The sequence below is a fragment of the Colobus angolensis genome, unplaced genomic scaffold, assembly GCF_000951035.1.
Source record: "Colobus angolensis palliatus isolate OR3802 unplaced genomic scaffold, Cang.pa_1.0 Scaffold199, whole genome shotgun sequence".
Taxonomy (NCBI): domain Eukaryota; kingdom Metazoa; phylum Chordata; class Mammalia; order Primates; family Cercopithecidae; genus Colobus; species Colobus angolensis.
Window position 1 is genome coordinate 1,724,090 of NW_012115143.1, and position 21,174 is coordinate 1,745,263.

At 44.2% G+C, this 21,174-nt stretch overlaps 2 protein-coding genes across 4 annotated transcripts in view; one reads left to right on the forward strand and one right to left on the reverse strand.

Moving 5' to 3' along the window:
* Nucleotides 1–10,723, forward strand: part of PDIA3 (protein disulfide isomerase family A, member 3) — a 20,272-nt gene extending 9,549 nt beyond the window's left edge. Inside the window, exons 4-13 of the mRNA XM_011941165.1 lie at nt 201–308; nt 1,835–1,964; nt 4,204–4,320; nt 4,641–4,766; nt 5,453–5,635; nt 7,197–7,305; nt 8,229–8,357; nt 8,955–9,034; nt 9,228–9,285; nt 10,283–10,723. Coding sequence (XP_011796555.1) covers nt 201–308; nt 1,835–1,964; nt 4,204–4,320; nt 4,641–4,766; nt 5,453–5,635; nt 7,197–7,305; nt 8,229–8,357; nt 8,955–9,034; nt 9,228–9,285; nt 10,283–10,396 — 1,154 coding nt within the window. The 3' untranslated portion in view covers nt 10,397–10,723. The remainder of the gene's footprint in view (nt 1–200; nt 309–1,834; nt 1,965–4,203; nt 4,321–4,640; nt 4,767–5,452; nt 5,636–7,196; nt 7,306–8,228; nt 8,358–8,954; nt 9,035–9,227; nt 9,286–10,282) is intronic.
* A 1,066-nt stretch (nt 10,724–11,789) lies between these two features.
* On the reverse strand, nt 11,790–17,028 carry ELL3 (elongation factor RNA polymerase II-like 3). 3 transcript variants are annotated; one of them, XM_011941164.1, is made up of 12 exons: nt 16,604–16,803; nt 16,258–16,452; nt 15,997–16,032; nt 15,530–15,642; nt 15,215–15,416; nt 15,022–15,107; nt 14,803–14,878; nt 14,062–14,245; nt 13,942–13,984; nt 13,647–13,818; nt 12,493–12,537; nt 11,803–12,410 (listed from the first exon to the last, which is right to left on the reverse strand). In XM_011941164.1, exons 2-12 carry the CDS (start codon nt 16,387–16,389, stop codon nt 12,300–12,302), a joined length of 1,200 nt encoding a protein of 399 aa, XP_011796554.1. In that variant the 5' UTR covers nt 16,390–16,452; nt 16,604–16,803; the 3' UTR covers nt 11,803–12,299. The 3 variants fall into 3 exon arrangements, with proteins under 3 accessions (XP_011796553.1, XP_011796554.1, XP_011796552.1); XM_011941163.1 differs by having other exon boundaries at nt 11,790–12,410; nt 16,258–17,028; XM_011941162.1 differs by lacking the exon at nt 16,604–16,803 and having other exon boundaries at nt 15,530–16,584.
* Between the last annotated feature and the right edge of the window lie 4,146 nt (nt 17,029–21,174).

Consider the following 21,174-nt stretch of genomic DNA (forward strand, 5'->3'; position numbering starts at 1 on the left):
ACAGAGCAAGACTCCGTCTCAAAAAAAAAAAAAGAAACTGAAATCTTATAAGGAGGAAACTGGGTGACTAGGGACAAGGGTGGCAAGAAAATTTCGTCATATACCCTTTTGTACCTTCTGAATTTTGAATCATGAATAATTGCCTTCTCAAAATTTATAAATAAATTGTGTTGTTATTACTTTTTATTTTGATTTCTAAGATGGAATTGTCAGCCACCTGAAGAAGCAGGCAGGACCAGCTTCAGTGCCTCTCAGGACTGAGGAAGAATTTAAGAAATTCATTAGTGATAAAGATGCGTCTGTAGTAGGTAAGTAGCAAATATTAAACCGTGCCACAGAATCATCAACTTGGTTTCCAAAACCCTCCATGTCTGGGAAAGCCACAGAATTAAAGCAGTTAAGGAAACTTTGGGGCAATTGAAAAGGCAACTGACAGAATTGGGTTAGCAATTACTATAATGTACTATAGTACATTATATAATTAGTATATAATGTAATTATAATGTGGGAGCAATTGATGTTTTATTTGGGTGGGTTTGTGGTCTTATAGATGTGAAGGTTTAATTTCAATTAAAGGACTAGGAGGGGTGGGCGTGGGAGAAAAATAAAGGACTAGGATAGGAATATCTTCAGCATTTTCTAATGCTTCTTAAACTCTGAGATTTAACTCATATAATAAGGTAGTTATGACTGAAAATAAGGTTTTAAGGTAGGAAGATACAAGTAAATAATAAAACTCTGCTATTTTCACAATAATTAGGGAACTTAAAAGTTAAAATCAGATTACTAGGATTTGTCTTGTTTTTGCAGCATTCATTGCTTTCTCATGTGTTGCAATATCTCATTTTTAAATGACATGAGCCAGTTAAACACTTTCTGCATCTTAGATGTTCATTGTTTGTTTTTTAAATGTGATATATGATAAATTTGACTAAAAAATAAATATAAACGTAAAAGCTATGTTTGTGCTTCTCTTAGTCTCCTAATTACTGTAATAAAACTGACTTTTGCTGGGCACAGTGGCTCACGCCTGTAATCCCAGCACTTTGGGAGGCTGAAGCGGGCAAATCACCTGGGGTCAGGAGTTATAAACCAGCCTGACCAACATGGAGAAACCTTAGTCGGGCGTGGTGGCACATGCCTGTAATCCCAGCTACTCGGGAGGCTAAGGCAGGAGAATCACTTGAACCCAGGAGGCAGAGGTTGGAGTGAGCCAAGATCGCGCCATTGCACTCCAGCCTGGGCAACAAGAGCAAAACTCTGTGGCAAAACAAAAAACAAACAAACAAAAAATACTGACTTTCTGGCAGCAGAATATGGTTTACTGTTTAAATTTGGCCAAAAGCCACTTTTTATCATCTAAATTTTACTGATTCTTTATATTTTACAAGGAGTTAGCATGTATTCATTAAACATTTATGTTTTAGTCACTTTTCTAAATGAGTAGTACTAAAGACAAATATAGAGAAAGAAAAAATTGGGTGAAGTGGTTTACAGTTTATTTTAACGTATCGTCTTAATCCTTCTGATACCTCAAATAGTCCCTGAAACTCTTAAGTTAAGCAATTTGCCCAAATTTGTTCAATTATGGGAAAGTAGAATGAAGACTTGAACACTGACAAATTTTCTCCCTTGGCTCTCTCAAGAAGTGTGTCCGTAAAGGGTAGAGGGAAAATTCTCATCCTAAATATTGTGCCTGTCTGAGGTAGTCATGACGAAGCAGACCCAGTCCTCAAAGTAGAATGAAACCCTTGAAAAATAGACTTTTATGGTTTGGAATATGTATCTGTCAGCACTTATTGCTTCTTCCTTGTGTTTAATATTTTCTGTATAGGTTTTTTCGATGATTTATTCAGTGAAGCTCACTCTGAGTTCCTAAAAGCAGCCAGCAACTTGAGGGATAACTACCGATTTGCACATACGAATGTTAAGTCTCTGGTGAACGAGTATGATGATAATGGAGAGTAAGTGACTGAGTTGAATCTCCGGACCAAGTATTATTGTGGAAACTGGTGTGATTGATTGACTGATTGATTGATTGGGACAGGGTTTCACTCTGTCACCCAGGCTGGAGTGCAGTGATGCGATCTCTGCTCACTGCAACCTCCGCCTCCAAGGTTCAAACGATTCTCGCGCCTCAACCTCCTGAGTAGCTGGGAGTACCGGCACGTGCCACCATACCTGGCTAATTTTTGTATTTTTAGTAGAGACAGGATTTCATCATATTGCCCAGGCTGGTCTCAAATTCCTCGGCATCCCAAAGTGCTGAGATTGCAGGCATGAGCCACCGCACCAATCTGAATTGGTCATTTTTATACCTAATTTTTCCCAAGGGTTTATTGAGTACTTTCAAGGCATTATGCTACATGCCAGAAACTATTGCTGCCTTCAAGGAACAACCCTCTATCTAGTAAAGGGAGATTGTATACATGAACATATGTAAAAATGAAAGTATAAGTATATATAGAACTGTATACAGAGTGGTTGGAAGTACAAAAGAGGGAGTGATTGTTTTTCTTCTTTTGGGGTAGGGGGGTAATATCAGAAAAATTCATAGAGGGGGTGACTCTTGAAGGATGAGTTTTTTTCTGGAAGGTTATGGCCTTTGAAATAAAAATTATTCCAGATAGAGCACCAGGAGTGAAGACCTTGAAATGTAAGATAGTCTAGGCATATTGGGGCCCATAGTACTGCTGGAGTATTGTTTGTGATTGAGATTATGAAAGATAAGATTGGAGTATTAAGCAGAGACCAAATTATAAATTTTAAGTGCCATACAAAAGAGCTTAGATTTTATCTTTTAGACATTTGAGAGCCATTGAAAGACTCTGGGCTGGGGAGTAATGCTTAGTGTTCTGTTATTGGAATACTAAGCTTGTGGGAGTTATAGCCTCCTGCTCAAGGTCGTTGCCAAGGTCTGATCTTTCACAAAAACAATTTACAACCTCCCACATAAATGGGTTAAATTTGTGAAGAAGTCACTGGCAACCACATGATAATGGTTTGAAGGGGGAGTGGTGAAAGGCATTCAAAGGATTCTAAGGAGAATTCTAAGGATTATAAGGAGAATCTAAACTGAGGATGACATGTGAGAGTCTAAACTCGGTCAACAGCATTAGTGGCAATGGATAGGAAGGAATGAGTATAAAAAATGTAAACAATACTCACTAACCATGTGTGAAAAGGAGAAGATTTAGAGTAAGTTTGAGGGTTTTTTCTTTATTTTTTTCAGACGGAGTCTCACCCTTGTTGCCCAGGCTGGAGTGCAGTGGTATGATCTCGGCTCACTACAACCTCCGCCTCCTGGGTTCAAGTGATTCTCCTGCCTCAGCCTCCTAAGTAGCTGGGATTACAGGTGTGCACCATCACACCTGGCTAATTTTTGTGTTTTTAGTAGAGACAGGGTTTCATCATATTGACCAGACTGGTCTCAAACTCCTGACCTTTGGTGATCTGTCTGCCTCAGGCTCCCAAAGTGTTGGGATTACAGGCGTGAGCCACCACACCCAGCCTGCTATTGTTTCTAAAGGTTTGAAACTCTACTCTAACCCCCTTTTGAGATAATGAAAAAGCTGAAGACCAGAAGGATTAAATTGAGACCTGGTCTAATGTGTTTGGAATTAGTTGGGGAACTATGATTAGAACCACGTTCTCTTAATTTTCCAACCCAAAATGTATTAAACCCTATACCCAATTATTGCATTTAAGATTAAGGTGGTTAGCATCTTAGTGTTAATGAGAATGTCATGTTGCTGAATCTGTGGTACTAGAAAAGAGTCCTTATGTGCTTAGATGTTGCTAGTTAAAAGTGGCAGCAAAAGTAATCGTCTAAGCATTACATGAAACATGGGGGCTCCGCCTGTAATCCCAGCATTTTTGGAGGCTGAGATGGGAGGATCACTTGAGCCTGGGAGCTCAAGACCAGCCTTGGTAACATGTTGAGACCCCCATCTCTATAAGAATTTTAAAAAATAAAAAATTAGTTGTGCATGGTGGTGCACACCTGTGTTCTCAGCTATTTGGGCAGCTGAGGTGGGAGGATCACTTGAGCCTGGGAGTTCAAGGCTACGGTGAGTCATGATCATACCACTGCACTCCAGTCTGAGCAACACAGTGAAACCCTATCTCAAAAAAAAAAAAAAAAAAAGGATGGGAGACAGTTCTTCTGCTATCTGCCTACTGAGACTTTTTTTTTTTTTTAAGGGGTATCATCTTATTTCGTCCTTCACATCTGACTAACAAGTTTGAGGACAAGACTGTGGCATATACAGAGCAAAAAATGACCAGTGGCAAAATTAAAAAGTTCATCCAGGAAAACATGTGAGTACTTCTTTGTATCTTGTCTGGGATTTATTTGCTTGATTTTAGTTTGTTTACCTCAGTTATTAAGCAGAACTATATTTTGGCTTAAATGGTCTATTCGGGGGGATTGTAACAATAATAGTTTGAGTTTATATTAAAGCTGTAATGTATGGGTGTTAGAACTCCTGTTGTCATCCTGTAAGGTATATATTGCTCAGTACTTGTCCTAAATGTTGAAAATCTCTTTCCTTCATAAATGCTATCAGTTACTTTGTGGCAACTTTATGATATAGCTAAAAACTTGCCAAGCCAGTTGATAATGGATTATTTCATTTCAGTTTCGGTATCTGCCCTCACATGACAGAAGACAATAAAGATTTGATACAGGGCAAGGACTTACTTATTGCTTACTATGATGTGGACTATGAAAAGAATGCTAAAGGTTCCAACTACTGGAGAAACAGGTAATAAGAATTATGTTTTTCCCACATGGACAAGTTTACCCAATGTATAAACAGTCCCTTCTAACTATCTTGTTGTTTCCTTAAGAATCTGTAAAACAATAAATGGTTCCTTAAGCTGTAAAAAAAAAAAAAAAAAAAATTAAAATTACTGTCCTGTTACCATGTGTGGTATAAGAGCAGGAAAGAATGGGAACATTTGGCTTCCAAAAACTACATTTGAAGCCATGGGACAAATAACATAAACTGTTTTCAGAATCTATTGGGCATGTATTTCGTAGGTGTTTCTTTGCTTTGTGACACAGTGACTCTAAGTAGAAGGTGGAAATTTGATATAAAATGCACTTAAACATTGTGCTTACTTGCACATTTAGACTCTCAGTGCATTTTACCTTTACAAATCTTCTTTTCAGATCAGTCATTATGCCTAAAACAGATTTCAGTTGTATATTACAGCAAGATTTAGCAGGAATGCACCAGTTGATTGGGTATAACCAATTTGCCAGTGAAGTTCAGTTAGGCATTGAAGTTATATGTGTCAGGGCCCAGGAGCTCAGACTGTTCAGACTGATTCCAGAAGGCTAGAACTATAGAACTTAGTCTTTGCTTTCCAGTCACTTGCTTCTTAGTTTCAAAAGTGCTTGACCACCCTGTATAGTCTTGGTACAAATGTCTCTTGTTTCCCACAGGGTAATGATGGTGGCAAAGAAATTCCTGGATGCTGGGCACAAACTCAACTTTGCTGTAGCTAGCCGCAAAACCTTTAGCCATGAACTTTCTGATTTTGGCTTGGAGAGCACTGCTGGAGAGATTCCTGTTGTTGCTATCAGAACTGCTAAAGGAGAGAAGTTTGTCATGCAGGAGGAGTTCTCGTGAGTTGCTAGTTGGGCTTTGATTCTCCAAGGCATTTATTAAAGCCTTTTATACTACAAAGGATTTCTGAAGAACAATAACCCTGGAATGTGAAGATAGGTCTTTTAATCAAGACCTATGACTGTCGTTTTTCTCAATTTAAATATAGATACTTTAGGCCAGGCATGGTGGCTCACACCTGTAATCCCAGCACTTTGGGAGGCCAAGGTGGGTGGATCACCTAAGGTCAGGAGTTCGAGACCAGCCTGACCAACATAGAGAAACCCCGTCTCTACTAAAAATACAAAAATTAGCCAGACACAGTGGTGCATCCCTGTAATCCTAGCTACTTGGGAGGCTGAGGCAGGAGAATCGCTTGAACCTGGGAGGCGGAGGTTTTGGTGAGCCAAGATCGTACCGTTGCACTCCAGCCTGGGCAACAAGAGCGAAACTCCGTCTCAAAAAAAAAAAAAAATACATAAAAATAAATACATATAGATACTTTAAGAATTATGATCCTTAATGAATTCTGAAAACTAATGAAAGGATGGCAGGTTGGAATTCTTACATAATTCCACTTGGTCATTATTAATTGCAGATAAAGGCTGAGCACAGTGACTCACACCTGTAATCCCAGCACTTTGGGAGGCCAAGGTATGTGGATCACTTGAGGTCAGGAGTTCGAGACCAGCCTGGCCCACATGGTGAAACCCCATCTCTATTAAAAATACAAAAATTAGCCGGGTGTGATGGTGTGCACCTGTAATTCCAGCTACTAGGGAGGCTGAGGCACCAGAATCACTTGAACCTGGGAGGCAGAGGTTGCAGTGAGCCGAGATCACGCCACTGTTCTCCAGCCTGGGTGATAGAGCAAGACTGTGTCTCAAAAAAACAAAAAAAGATAAGATTGGACAACCTCCTTTGGGCCAGATGTGGTGGCTCACACCTATAATCCCAGCACTTTGGGAGGCTGAAGCAGGAAGATCACTTGAGCCCATGAGTTTGAGGCCATCCTGGGCAACATAGCCAGACCCCGTCTCTAAAAAATTGAAAAATCCAAAAAAAGATTGAACAGCCTCGTTGATACTAATGTAATTTCAAACCAAACCATTCCCCGCTCATCCCTACAGAATGTATTTTCTTTTTGAAATACCACATGGGTCTAAAGTAAACTCAGAATCAGGAAGATCTTAAGACCCCAGAAACAATTTTTACCCTCACTTTCTGAGATTTTGGGAGATTGAGACAAGAGAAAATATTCCTTGTGAGACAGTCAATAAAATGAAATACTGTAAACACACACTATCCTCCAGAGCAATAAGACCTGGTTCTTTTGCAAAAATGAATCTCTAGCAGACCAATGATTCTTTCTCTGAACTTTGAAATCCACAAAGAACATATTAGAAATAAAAGGAACGGTTTGTTTCTTCAGTCTGTAGTTCTGCATATTGAGAGATAAGAGTTTCCCTCTTTTTTAGCCTTGAAAAGCTAAAATACATAGTAACTGTTCAAAGCAATTGCTATAATTTTCTCATTGGTGGGAATAGACTAACAAGCCTTACCCTTGTTTTCCAATTGTAGGCGTGATGGGAAGGCTCTGGAGAGGTTCCTGCAGGATTACTTTGATGGCAATCTGAAGAGATACCTGAAGTCTGAACCTATCCCAGAGAGCAATGATGGGCCTGTAAAGGTGAGGTACTGACAGCCTCATCAAGCTATGAGCAATTGCCTCTCCTCATTTCTTTGTTCCAAAACTGTGGGGTCTAAATGAAGACTTTGTTGGCCATCTCTTTTTTTTTTGTCCTTATTTCCTGAGTCATAAAATAAGCATTGGCAGGCCAAGCGATGGCTCATGCCTGTAATCCCAGCACTTTGGGAGGCCGAGGCAGGCAGATCATGAGGTTGAGAGTTCGAGATCAGCCTGCCCAACATGGTGAAACCCTGACTCTACTAAAAATACAAAAAAATCAGCCAGGTGTGGTGGCAGGTGTCTGTGTTCCCAGCTACTCGGGAGGCTGAGGCAGGAGAATCGCTTGAACCTGGGAAGCAGAGGTTGCAGTGAGTCGAGATTATGTCACTGCACTCCAGCCTGGGCGACAAGAGTGAAACTCCATCTCAAAAAAAAAAAAAAAGCATTGGCAGGGCTCATAATGCTTGGTAGGGGCAAGAGTATAAAGCCTGCATAGAATTTTGTGATGAAATTTATATTGGGCTAAGTTACTCTTGAGGATAGAGCAACCTCTAAGAACAGTGTGTTACTTTGAATTTTTTTATAGAGATGTGGTCTTACTCAGTTGCCTCAGCCTTCTGAGTAGCTTGGACTGCAGGCATGTGCCACCAAGCCTGGCTTGAAATTATTTTAAGGAACGGTTGGGTAGCACTTCTATGTCCTGTAACTTCCTGAACATAGTTTGACAGGTGACAGACAAAGGAATGAGTTGGTATCTAGTGAATGACAACATCTTTAATCTGTAAATGTGATTTGGGTTTCCATGACTTATTTTCCGTGGTAACACATCAAATTAGAGAGGGATTGGGTCTAGGAACAAATACAGCTTGTGAATTTATTTTTTATGTTACCTTACCAACTAGAGATTCTTCTGTGTTTTCCAGGTAGTTGTAGCAGAGAATTTTGATGAAATAGTGAATAATGAAAATAAAGATGTACTGATTGAATTTTATGCTCCTTGGTGTGGTCACTGTAAGAATCTGGAGCCCAAGTATAAAGAACTTGGAGAGAAGGTAAGTGTGAATCCTATTCTGAGGATAACATTTGAGCGGGAGCAAAGTTTATATATGTATTCAGCATTGGCTCATTTGCTTGGTTCCGAAGTACTGGTAGATTTTTTTCCCAATTACTTGCTGTTTACTCACTTTCTCTTGACTGCCCCCTATTGCTCCAGCCTGTGCAGTGCCTGAGATACCCACTTTTAACATTCCGTTCCTCAGGCTCAATCTAGATAATAGTTCAAAATATCTAAGAACTTCTGAATTTTGGTAATGGCTTACATGAATCCATATGGTTCTTCATCTTAAAACATTTGACTTAGCCCCTGTAATGTTTTATTTAGACCAGGTAAATTTGAAGGTGGCAAGATGTAGTCTTAATACAGGAGAAAAAAGGGAAGCTTGTGGAAAGTGAGGTACTACCATCTGCAAAGCACTCTTCCCACCTGAACAGCAATTTATCTGCTGGAATTACAGCGCACCACCACACCCGGCTAATTTTTGTATTTTTAGTGTTTGAAGAATGAGATTGTTTTAAGTCTTGAGTTGACTTAAGTGTCCCTCTGTCACTGAAAACTTGAAATGTAAACATTTAACCTGTTTTATTAACAGCTCAGCAAAGACCCAAATATCGTCATAGCCAAGATGGATGCCACAGCCAATGATGTGCCTTCTCCGTATGAAGTCAGAGGGTAAGTGGATTAAAAATTAACAAAAGTGTCTAGGCAATTGATTGGAATAAAGCTTGTAACCACCAGGAAATCATTACTAGACATAGTCTTCATATTCCAGTTGAAGGCAGAACCACTGATTCCTTCTTGGCTTAAGAGTTCTGCACATAAGCCCACATAACTGCTTCAAATTAATCAATGTTTCTTTCCCCAGTTTTCCTACCATATACTTCTCTCCAGCCAACAAGAAGCTAAATCCAAAGAAATATGAAGTAAGTGAATTGTCCCATAGCCCCACAAATACATACACAGACATAAACACACACTCTTAGACATAGTTCTTTAATTGGGTTGGTTTATTTACTTATTTTTATTTATTTTTGAGACGGAGTTTCACTCTTGTTGCCCAGGCTGGAGTATAATGGCGTGATCTCAGCTCACCGCAACCTCCACCTCCCAGGTTCAAGCGATTCTCCTGTCTCAGCCTCCCAAGTAGCTGGGATTACAGGCATGTGCCACCACCCTGGCTAATTTGTATTTTTTTTTTTTTTGAGGCGGAGTCTCGCTCTGTCGCCCGGGCTGGAGTGCAGTGGCCGGATCTCAGCTCACTGCAAGCTCCGCCTCCTGGGTTTACGCCATTCTCCTGCCTAAGCCTCCCGAGTAGCTGGGACTACAGGCGCCCACCACCTCACCCGGCTAGTTTTTGTATTTTTAGTAGAGACGGGGTTTCACCGTGATAGTCAGGATGGTCTCGATCTCCTGACCTCGTGATCCGCCCGTCTCGGCCTCCCAAAGTGCTGGGATTACAGGCTTGAGCCACCGCGCCCGGCCTTTTTTTTTTTAAATTATACTTTAAGTTCTAGGGTACATGTGCATAACGTGCAGGTTTGTTACATATGTATACGTGTGCCATGTTGGTGTGCTGCACCCATCAACTTGTCATTTACATCAGGTATAACTCCCAATGCAATCTCTCCCCCCGCTAATTTGTATTTTTAGTAGAGATGGGGTTTCTCCATGTTGGTCAGGCTGGTCTTGAACTCCTGACCTCAGGTGATCTGCCCATTTTGGCCTCCCAAAGTGCTGGGATTACAGGCGTGAGCCACCACGCCAGGCTAATTGGGTTTATTTAACTAAAAACTGTTTAAACTCTCATGGTCAGTATATGTGGCTGCTAATGGGCTTTTACAAACTCAAAAGTCTTCCTGTTTGGAGCAGATCAGGGTTATTTAAAAAGTTACATTTTTAAGGTAATCTTTCTGTTTTCAGGGTGGCCGTGAATTAAGTGATTTTATTAGCTATCTACAACGAGAAGCTACAAACCCCCCTGTAATTCAAGAAGAAAAACCCAAGAAGAAGAAGAAGGCACAGGAGGATCTCTAAAGCAGTAGCCAAACGCCACTTTGTAAAAGGACTCTTCCACCAGAGATGGGAAAACCATTAGGGAGGACTGAGACCCATATGGGAATTATTACCTCTCAGGGCTGAGAGGACAGAATGGATATAATCTGAATCCTGTTAAATTTTCTCTAAACTGTTTCTTAGCTGCACTGTTTATGGAAATACCAGGACCAGTTTATGTTTGTGGTTTTGGGAAAAATTATTTGTGTTGGGGGAAATGTTTTGGGGGTGGGGTTGAGTTGGGGGTATTTTCTAATTTTTTTTGTACATTTGGAACAGTGACAATAAATGAGACCCCTTTAAACTGTCTTATTTTCCACAAGATTGAGAACCAGGTGTTCTCTGCACACTATGACTGTTCAATAGAGCTTTCCTCAGTGATGGAAATGCTCTGTAATCTACACTGTTCAGTACAGGTAGCTATGGAGCATCTGAAATATGGCTAGAAACTACATTTTTAGTCTTCATTAATTTAAATAGCAACACAGTTGCTACCATACTGATCACTGCGGCTGTAGACTGACTGACTGGGTCCATAATCACCTCAAAATTCTTTCAAAATTTATTATCTCTTTCTCTCCTTACATGTTTATTGCCCAGGCCTACCCTGGTGATTAGAACAGGTGAAGGGCCTTTCTTGTTAGGCTGTCCATGCTCTAAGGATGGGTTCCTGTTTATCCTTGCCACGCAGCTAAGCTTACTGCATATTTATACCTCCCAAGGACTGTTCTCTGCCCAGAAATGCCCTGTCAAGGGTGTGGCATCACAAGGTTTCATCCAAGTTGTTTCAGGAATTGCTGACACTGTTGGGTGCAGTTCTATCTCCCAAAGCCTAGGGTGTGGCCCTTTAACCTGCCCCCTTCAGGAGAACTGGGAAAGGCAGTATCATTCCTAGTTATGAGTAAAGCGTCCACTTTCTTTTGTAACAATGAGGAACAGAAAGGACTGAAGCGTGATCTTTTGTCCAACTAAACCATTTATCTCCTTTTGTAGGTAAATTCAAATCCTGCCCAGTTATAGTTTTCAGTCACTGGATAATTCGAGGTAGGAGCCCTACTTTAGGTGATCCTAGGAACTCCTATGTTCAGAAAAGAATTTTCTTCCTACTATATAATTACAGTATGTAGCTGTCAATTTTAAGATTAATTTGGTAGAGCCTTACAGCAAAGTATGTATCTTGGTCACACACAGAGCTTGGAAAAAGTAAAAGATGTCTAAACCATAATCTTGGAGATTCTAACTCATAACATCTGGGCTGGGGTCCAGGGATCTAATTGTTTAGAGAGCCCCAAAAGTGGCTCAGATGTGAAGGCAGGGTTAAGAACCACCTGCCTTGGAAGATTTAAGGAAAACATATAAACTTGTACAAAGGACACAGAAGCAGTCAGTTTTAATTTTTTAGCCATGTTGGTAAAAAAGTTCATTTTCAGTACGTGGGTAACACCCAGGCCCTTTCCCATTATATCTAGGTATGCTACAAGTTATTTTAGCTCTTACCAAAAGTTATTATTACTGTTTCCTTAGGGAGGCTACCAGACTAAATTCACTTAGTTTGGTTTGTCTAATGTCCTCATTATCTTATCCTGAAGATGATGTCATTTCTCAGGACTTGAAAATGACTTGGCTGAACTAAAGGTGAAACAGCCAAGACTCTGTCACTTTTCCTAAACTCCTAGGCATAGCTATGGAGTCTTTGCACAGTGCCCACACCCCAAAAATTAACAATGAAAACCAAACCTCAGGAAGCTAGAGCAACTCTCTACTTGCCACCATGGACTCCAGTGGTCAGCGTAAGAAAAGCAGATAGTTGCATTCTATTTAGTTGACAGCTGCTTTGTTCCTTCGTGTTTCACTAAGCAGAGGCTCAAGAACTCCCTTGATAACTTCAGCTGCCCCTGTTCTTTTCCTCAAACTCCAGGATGAGACCTTTAATGTGGGACAATTTCTGGTGAAGGTACTCACAGCGACGCTTTTCTTCTCTGTAACCTGGGTACCGCTGCAGAGAAAAAGCATCCATGTCAAAAAGTAAAAATTCTCATTTCTACCTTGCTTGCTTCCATTCCCCGACCTTGTCTTACCTTCCTGAACTTTTTATATTCCTGGACTATCTTTTCTTCCAGCACCTGAAACAGAAAATACTAGCACTGAGTTCAACATTAAGAAATAAAGAGAGGGGTGGCCAGGCACGGTGGCTCACACCTGTAATCCCAGCACTTTGGGTGGCCAAGGTGGGCAGATCATGAGGTCAGGAGATAGAGACCATCCTGGCTAAGACAGTGAAACCCGTCTCTACTAAAAAATACAAAAAAATTAGCCGGGTGTGGTGGCAGGCGCCTGTAGTCCCAGCTACTCGGGAGGCTGAGGCAGGAGAATGGCGTGAACCCAGGAGGCGTAGCTTGCAGTGAGCCGAGATCGTGCCACTGCACTCCAGCCTGGGCGAAGTGACTCCATCTCAAAAAGAAAAAAGAGAGAGGGGCCAGGTGCAGTGGCTGACACCTGTAATCCCAGCACTTTGGGAGGCTGAGGTGGGTGGATCACTTGAGGTCAGGAGTTCAAGACCAGCCTGGCCAACATGGTGAAACCCTGTCTCTACTAAAACAAAAATTAGCTGGGCATGGTGGCACCTACCTATAATCCCAGCTATTCGGAAAGCTGAGGCATGAGAATTGCTTTAGCCTAAGAGGTGGAGGTTGCAGTGAGCCAAGATTGTGCCTGAGAGACAGAGCTAGACTGTCGCAAAAAAGAGAAGTAACTTCCCTTCTCATTCTACTGAGTGATACAATGATACAGACTAATTTTTCCCTTCTTTTTTTTTTTTTTTTTTTAGACGGAGTCTCCCTCTGTCACCCAGGCTGGAGTGCTGTGGCCGGATCTCAGCTCACTGCAAGCTCCGCCTCCCGGGTTCACGCCATTCTCCTGCCTCAGCCTCCCGGGTAGCTGGGACTACAGGCGCCGCCACCTCGCCTGGCTAGTTTTTTGTAGTTTTTAGTAGAGACGGGGTTTCACCGTGTTAGCCAGGATGGTATCAATCTCCTGACCTCGTGATCCGCCCGTCTCGGCCTCCCAAAGTGCTGGGATTACAGGCTTGAGCCACCGCGCCCAGCCAATTTTTCCCTTCAAACAGGTTTCCTTGTCACTTTGCTTAGTCACTTTATGAACACAGGCATATGGGTGGTTAGCAGGGGGTTAATGGCCAGTAGAGTTGGAAAGCCAGGCTGGGTCCTGTCCTTACCTTGTATTCTGGAGTTCCTCGCTGAACTCTTTTAATCTCTGCTCCCAGCTCTATGAACCTTTGGCTTGCAGTCCCAACACGGGCATGCAGGATGCGGTATTCAGCATAATCTGTCTCAAAGTCCTGCTCATAGGCATGTTGCTGTTCTGCACTGCGGATGGCCCTGTATTGCCTGCCAGGAGCAGAGAGCTGTCACCTTCAATTTCATTGCCCCTGAAAAGCCCTCAGCTTCCAGGAAGTGTATCTTAATATATGCACAAGGCTTCATGAAATTGGAAAAAGCAAGGGAACTCACAGGAGGTAGTCTGGTACATCTTCTGGGCTTGGGGATTCAGAATCTAGGAAGGAATCAAGAAAACACAAGTGATTATAAGTCTTTTCCACTGGCATTTTTACCCTCCTCTCATTAACTCACCTTCTTGAACTGAGGAACTGCGTTCTAATCTGGGGTCCATGTCCTCATCTTTAACTTCTTGCTCCCAATCTTCTCCCTCTTGTAAATCCTGATTGGTCAGGCCTTGTAGGGGGCTTGGCGCTAAAGGCAGAGTTCTGAACCTCTTTTCTTCTAGTTCTACAGTGGCCACAGGCACTGAACGTTTCTGTTGAGGAAAATATCTGTGTGACATAAACAGCCAAGAGCTTCCTAAATATGTTCTTTTCTCAAGAATTCCTCCTAGGCTGGGCACAGTGACTCATACCTGTAATCCCAACTGTTTCAGAGGCTGAGGTGGGGAAATCGCTTGAACACAAGATTTCAAGACTAGTCTGGGTAACATAGTGAGACCCTATCTATCTCTGCAAAAAAATCAGAAAATGAGCCTGGTGTGGTGGCACACACCACCTGAGGAGGGAGAATCACTTGAGCCCAGGAGTTCAAGGCTGTGGTGAGCTGTGATCATACCACAACACTCTAGCCTGGGTGACAGAGAGAGACTAAGAAGAAAAAAAAAAAAAAAGGATGACTTGAACCCAGGAGTCTCCAGCCTGGGGAACAGAGAGACCTTATCTCTAAAAAAATTCCTCCTATATAATGAGCTTCCAATTTCTAAGTTTTCGCTTGACTAAAAGTGCTCTTCAAAATAGTCTTTGCCACTGTTTCATTATATCAATGTTACAAAAAAAAAAGAAAAGAAAAGCCCTTGCCATTATAACTTACCTTGTCCAGACGTTTCCGGCTGGCAGAGGAAGGCAGCGCCTGTACAGGTTCTCTGTTTGGAAGATGGGTCTGGTTTCTAGGATATTTTCAGGGAATGGGACAGATGAAGACCAGGGTAGGAGGTGGAACTGGATCTTTTATTACAACATTTAAGAGTGGAGATTAGAAAGGAAGACAATGCCAAAGCTTTCCATGTTAGTCCCACCCCGTCCCAAGTACCTCACTTCCCACTGTGCCATGTGCTCCCTTGAGGATCCTGGGAGTGACTGTCCTTGGTTGCTTGCCAGTGGATCTGACACTGACACCTGGTGGGGAAAGTGGCAGGAGCACTTGGTTCCCTGGAGTACTGGGATACCTTGGACTTCAGGCTTTGCCCCACCTTATCACAACTCCCTGCAGTTTCTGGCCTCACCTCCTCTAGTGCTATCTGTGGCTGTGATACTACATCTGCTTCAGAATAGTTTCCTGTGTTCTGCCAACTCTCAGGATGTCTGGCATCTTCAGGCAGGTTGTGTCCCTGAACTGATAATGGGGCTGGGATAGAATCCATGGCTGCCCAAATAATGAGGCGCTCCCTGAGTGAGCCCAGGCAGTGGAGGCGGTTAGACCCAGACCTGGAAAGGGGTGGTGGAAAAAAAATAGGGGGGTGAGCTCTTAAGCACCTCTCTACATTTCCCTCCCCCACTTTCCACAAACCCTTTCTTGCCTGCTACCTGTTCCCCCTTACCTGACGAAGCGTTGGCACACAAGGTCCAAGCTACCACCAGCGCCCTCCTGGCAACACTGGGACACTATGAAGGAGAAGAGGCAGGACCAGCCAGGGCCTGGGAGCCTCAGATACTGAAGGTGGAAGGAGACGGTAAGCCCCATGAAGTCAGCCCCTCCCCCTCCTGCCGCCGCCACTCCTCCGGGAGCCAGCCTAAGTAAGAGTAAGACGGGCCCTATAGGGCTCGTTAGCACACCAGGTGCAGCTGGGCCTGAGTTTCCCAGGAGGCTGAAACAGCACAGTCCCCTCAACCACAGCCCCCTGGGACAACCCCAGCAGCCTCCTCGCCCCACTTGGAGTTCAGTTCTCGGAAATACCTCAGACCGTGACCACTCGCAGCCTCCGGTCCCGACCACACCTTCCACCTCCAGCCCACGTTTATGCTCCCTCGCCCTCACCTCGCTCACACACCCTGAGCTCGCACTTACCCCTCGGTGGCCTTGGAAAGCAATCACCGGCCGTACCTGCAGGGAGAGCGAAGATGTGACCATTGAGCGCAGGTGAAGCGGTATCCCCAGGATCTGGGGTCCGGAGCCCGGGATCACCTGCCTAGCGGGCTTCACTTGGAGAGGTGGGGAGGCCAGAGCTTGCGGATGCCGCTCCCTCTCCCCTGCACCTTCTCCAGGGTCGCCGGCTGAGGCCCAAGGTTCCCAGGGGCAGGGACTAGAGAAGAAGGGAGCCGGCCGTACCTGTTGCCGCTGACACTCTTGCAGCGCCCGCAGCGCAGCGTCGTTGAGCCTGAGCAGTAAGAGGCTGGTCCGGGCAGCTGGCGTGAAACAGAGCCGGCGCTGTCCACTCAGAGGCTCCTGGAGCTCCTCCATGGCGAAGAGTTCGAGTGCAAGCAGCACGGGGGCCACAGGCGACGGCCACTACCGCCACCTCCTCTGTGCAAGGTTTGGCTGGCACACCCGGTAACCCACGTCTGCCCCACCCTCCGCCCGGAACCCGCCCCTGGCCCCACCTCCGACCAGCACCACCCTGAGGTTTCCCAGCCGCGTGGGCGGTGCTTCGCTTTCCCGGGCCAACTCCCCGGACCTCGGCGCTCTCTTCTAGGATCTGCGTGAGTCGCTTTGGGCTATCGGAAGAGCTATCCGCAGTTCTCGGGAGAAAGAGTCCGCGACCAGCGTCTGACCTCTCACCCAGAGTCCCCAGTCCTGCCTCAGTTTCCCCAGCGACCCTGAATTTGGAGTTGCTGTCTCTAAGTGAAAGCTGAAACTGCAACCCTTTGAGGGTTTCAGCCGCAGAGGGGAGGGAGAAAGGACCTGATTGGTAGGCGGGCTCAGCGGTTCGCGCCCAGTTAGCCCCGAGCCTCAGAGACCAGAGGATGGCTGACCCGAAGGAGCACCCGAGACAGCGCTTGGACTTTTCCCGCCCGCGGTTCCACCGCGGATCTGAAACCGGTTTCTAACAGACTGGAGAGGTAATGGGGCCCTGCGGTTGTGGTGGCAGCAGCGAAAGTTGGCTGTCACCGACTGGAGCGCTCCCCATTGCTGGGCAGGGATACGGCGCGGGTAGTGGCAGGAAAGTTGCAGGGCAGAGAGCCAGAACCCAGTCCTAGGTCTCATCTCATGGCCTAAACATATGTCAGAGTGGTGAGACCGCTCCCTGAGGAGGGCCAGGAGCTGCCATGAAGTCGCCAAGCATTCCAGAGGGCCAGATCCTAGTGCAGTGAGACCGCAGGACCAACCTCTGGCCAGCCCTTGGTGTTTCCACTTGTTCCTGTTTGATTATGTTTCCCAAGAGCCTTAATGTTGTCCTGTTTCCTAACCAGGATCCCTCTGTTAAATCCCTGGACCTGCACAATCCCAGGGAACCTTAATGTCCTCCACCACAAATAAAATTACCTATACGTTTGTCAAAACTCATCAAAAAAATACACATAATTTTTTTTTTTTTTTTTTGAGACGGAGTTGCGCTCTGTGGCCCAGGCTGGAGTGCAGTGGCGCGATCTCAGCTCACTGCAAGTTTCGCCTCCCGGGTTCACGCCATTCTCCTGCCTCAGCCTCCCAAGTAGCTGGGACCATGGGTACCCGCCACCACGCCCCACGCCCGGCTAATTTTTTGCATTTTTAGTAGAAACGGGGTTTCACCGTGTTAGCCAGGATGGTCTCGATCTCCTGACCTCGTGATCTGCCCGCCTCGGCCTCCCAAAGTGCTGGGATTAGAGGCGTGCGTCACTGTACCCGGCCAATACGCATACAATTTGTATGTAAATTGTACTTCAATAAAGTTGATCTTTAAAATCTGTGCTATCTCTGTTTCTCTGAGACAATATCCTAATTTGATAAACACTTGTGGTAATGGATAAAGCTGGTCTCTTAGCTGGGCATAGCAGTGCATGCCTGTAGTCCCAGCTACTCAGGAGGCTGAAGCACGAGGATCGCTTGAATCCACGAGGTTCAGGCTGCAACAAGCCATGTTTTTGTCACTGCACTTCAGCCTGAGCGACAGAGAGAGACCCTGTCTCAAAAAGAGAAAAAAAAAAAGGCCGGGCATGCTAGCTCGTGCCTGTAATCCCAGCACTTTGGGAAGCTGAGGCGGGTGGATCACCTGAGGTCAGGAGTTTGAGACCAGCCTGGCCAACATGGTGAAACCCCGTCTGTACTAAAAATACAAAATTAACTGGGTGTGGTGGCACATGCTTGTAGTCCCAGCTACTTGGGAGGCTGAGACAGGAGAATCACTTGAACCCAGGAAGTCTGAAGCTGCAGTGAGCCAAGATCATGTCTCTGCACTCCAGCCTGAGTGAGACAGAGCAAGACTCCATCTCAAAAAAAAAAAAAAAAAAAAAAAAAAGAGGCTGAGTGTGGTGGCTCATGCCTGTAATCCCAGCAGTTCGGGAGGCCGAGGCAGATGGATCACCTGAGCTCAGGAGTTCGAGACCTCCCAGGGCAACATGGTGAAACCCCGTCTCTACTCAAGCTACAAAAAAAATAACCAGGTATGGTGGCACACACCTGTAGTCCCAGCTACTTGGGAGGCTGAGGCAGGAGAATTGCTTGAGCCCCAGAGGTGAATGTTGCAGTGAGCCGAGATCACGCCACTCCATTCCAACTTAGGCTGGAGAGATACTCTATCTAAAAAAAAAAAAAAGAAACCTGAGTTTTGCTCAATATGGGGACAGAGAAATAGGAGTCATGGTAGGGGAAATAGATTCAAGAAAAAGTTTTAGGATGGAAGAAATAGCATGTTCTATGTTGATGGAAATAATTATTAGAACATCTCGAAAATTTTGATGGTGTAGGAGATTTACTGCAGTAGTGCCCTTGAATAGGTTTGAGGTCATGAGATCTACTCAGGATTGGCTTTAGGTAGGAGTGTGGGCAGTTCATTTATGGTAACAGGCCACAAGCAGAGAAGGTGGGTGCAAGTGTAGAGGTTAGGTAGATGTGGTGGGAGTCTGAAAATTTTTTTCTGATTGCTTCCATTTTTCTCAGTGAAGTAGGAAGCAACTGAGAGAGAGGATGAGGGAGGAGTGATTGGGGTTGAGGTGTGAAAATAGTGTCAAACAGTTGCCTGGAAGTGTGAGTGAATAAGTTAGAAATGTGTGAAACACTAATGACTGATGATAAATCTGAGGCTTAGAGAAGCAGAGATTCTAAACCTGGGCCTGCAGATCATAGAATTCAGGGAATTTGTGAACTTGGAAGGGAAAAAAATTGCTTATTTATTTATTTTTGAGGCAGGTGTCCCTCTGTTGCCCAGGCTGGAGTGCAGGGGCACAATCATAGTTCACTGCATCCTTGAACTCCTGGGCTTAAGCAGCCCACCCGCCTCAGCCTCCTTCACAGCTCTAACTACCAGAGTGTGCCACCATACCTAGCAAATTTTTAAAATTTTTTGTAGAGACAGGATCTTGCCATGTTGCCCAGGCTGGTCTCAAACTCCTGGCCTCAAGTGATCCTCCTACCTCAGCCTCCCAAAGTGCTGAGATTACATGCATGAGTCACCATGCCCAGCCAAAATTACATCTGTATTTTCACTAACCTTTAACAGAAATTTAGCATCTCCTTTAATTATGAATGTACCAGCAACAAATCACTGGTACTGGCAGTAACTGCAATGTTCTTACTAATAGAAATAACAGATATTTTCATTTTACATTACAAGTGTTGAAGATACATCTACATACTGTTTGCATTCAGCACACTTTGTAATTATAATTGCTATTAGACTTACTGTTAGATCTTTAATGCATTGATAAAAATCAGTTACTACGCCATAAACATTTTAATATTTTGATAATTATATGTGAATATGATTGTTTTCCTTTATGAACCCATGTGTTTTTTGCAAATTAAAAAAAAGGTTTATTTATTTTCTTTTTTTGGAGACAGAGTTTGGCTCTTGTCAACCAGGTTGGAGTGCAATGGCGCGATCTCAGCTCACTGCAACCTCCAAATCCCTAGTTCAAGGGATTCTCCTGCCTCAGCCTCCCAAGTAGCTGGGACTACAGGTGCGCACCACCACACCCAGCTAATTTTTGTATTTTTAGTAGAGATGGGGTTTCACCGTGTTGGCCAGGATGGTCTCAATCTCCTGACCTTGTGATCCGCCCACCTTGGCCTCCCAAAGTGCTGGGATTAAAGGTGTGAGCCACTGTAGCTGGTGATCTTAACTGGTTTTTTTTTTTTTTTTTGAGACGGAGTCTTGCTCTGTCACCCAGGCTGGAATGCAGTACAGCGATCTCAGCTCACTGCAGGCTCCGCCTCCTGGGTTCACGACATTCTCCTGCCTCAGCCTCCCAAGTAGCTGGGACTACAAGCTCCTGCCACCACGCCCGGCTAATGTTTTGTATTTTTTTTTTAGTAGAGACAGGGTTTCACCGTGTTAGCCAGGATTGTCTTGATCTCCTGATCTCATAATCCACCCACCTCGGCCTCCCAAAGTGCTGAGATTACAGGGGTGAGCCACTGCACTCGGCGATCTTAACTGTTTTTAAGTGTATGGTTCAGTAGTGTTAAGTACATTCATATCGCCCTGCAGCCAATCTCCAAAGCTCTTCATCTTGGAAAACTGAAACTCTATACCCATTTAACAATTCCCCATTTCCCCCTCCTCCCAGCTCCTAGCAACAACCACCCTTCTGCTTTCTGTTTCTGTGAATTTGACTACTGTAGATACCTCATACAGTAGTCTACCCTTATCTTCAGGGAAATTCCAAGGCCCTCAGTGGATGCCTGAAACTGCAGATAATACTAAACCCGAATGCTGACAATCAGAACATGTTTCTGTTCATGTCTCCCATCCACAAATGTAATTCCTTTTCCATCTTAATTAAGCACTTATGATGCACTGTGGCCATAACTTTTGCAGTTTGAGGTGCAACAGCAAAACTGGCATGAGTTTTTTTCTCTTTTTTTTTCACGATTTCACGAATAAGGGAGATTTATTCTTACCTTAAATCTTAGCAACCTCAGCACAAGATTTTTTTTTCACTTATTGAGAACTTCCACCTTTTCACTTAAAGGAAGCACTTTATGGCTTCTCTTTGGCAAAGCCGAATTGGCAGTACCACTACTCTTGCATTTTGGGCTCATTATTAAGTAAAATAAGGGTTGCTTACATACAAACACTGTGATACGCTCTGATAACTGAGATGGCTA

Bases quoted from the DNA above. Each gene is read 5' to 3' on its own strand.
- ELL3 (XM_011941162.1), bottom strand. From the start codon at position 16,389: ATGGAGGAGCTCCAGGAGCCTCTGAGTGGACAGCGCCGGCTCTGTTTC. The intron at 14,246-14,802 runs GTAAGTTATAAT...TTTCCTCAACAG, and splicing joins GCCGGAAACGTCTGGACAAG to AAACGTTCAGTGCCTGTGGC. The intron at 13,985-14,061 runs GTGAGTTAATGA...ATTCCTTCCTAG, and splicing joins CAGTTCCTCAGTTCAAGAAG to ATTCTGAATCCCCAAGCCCA.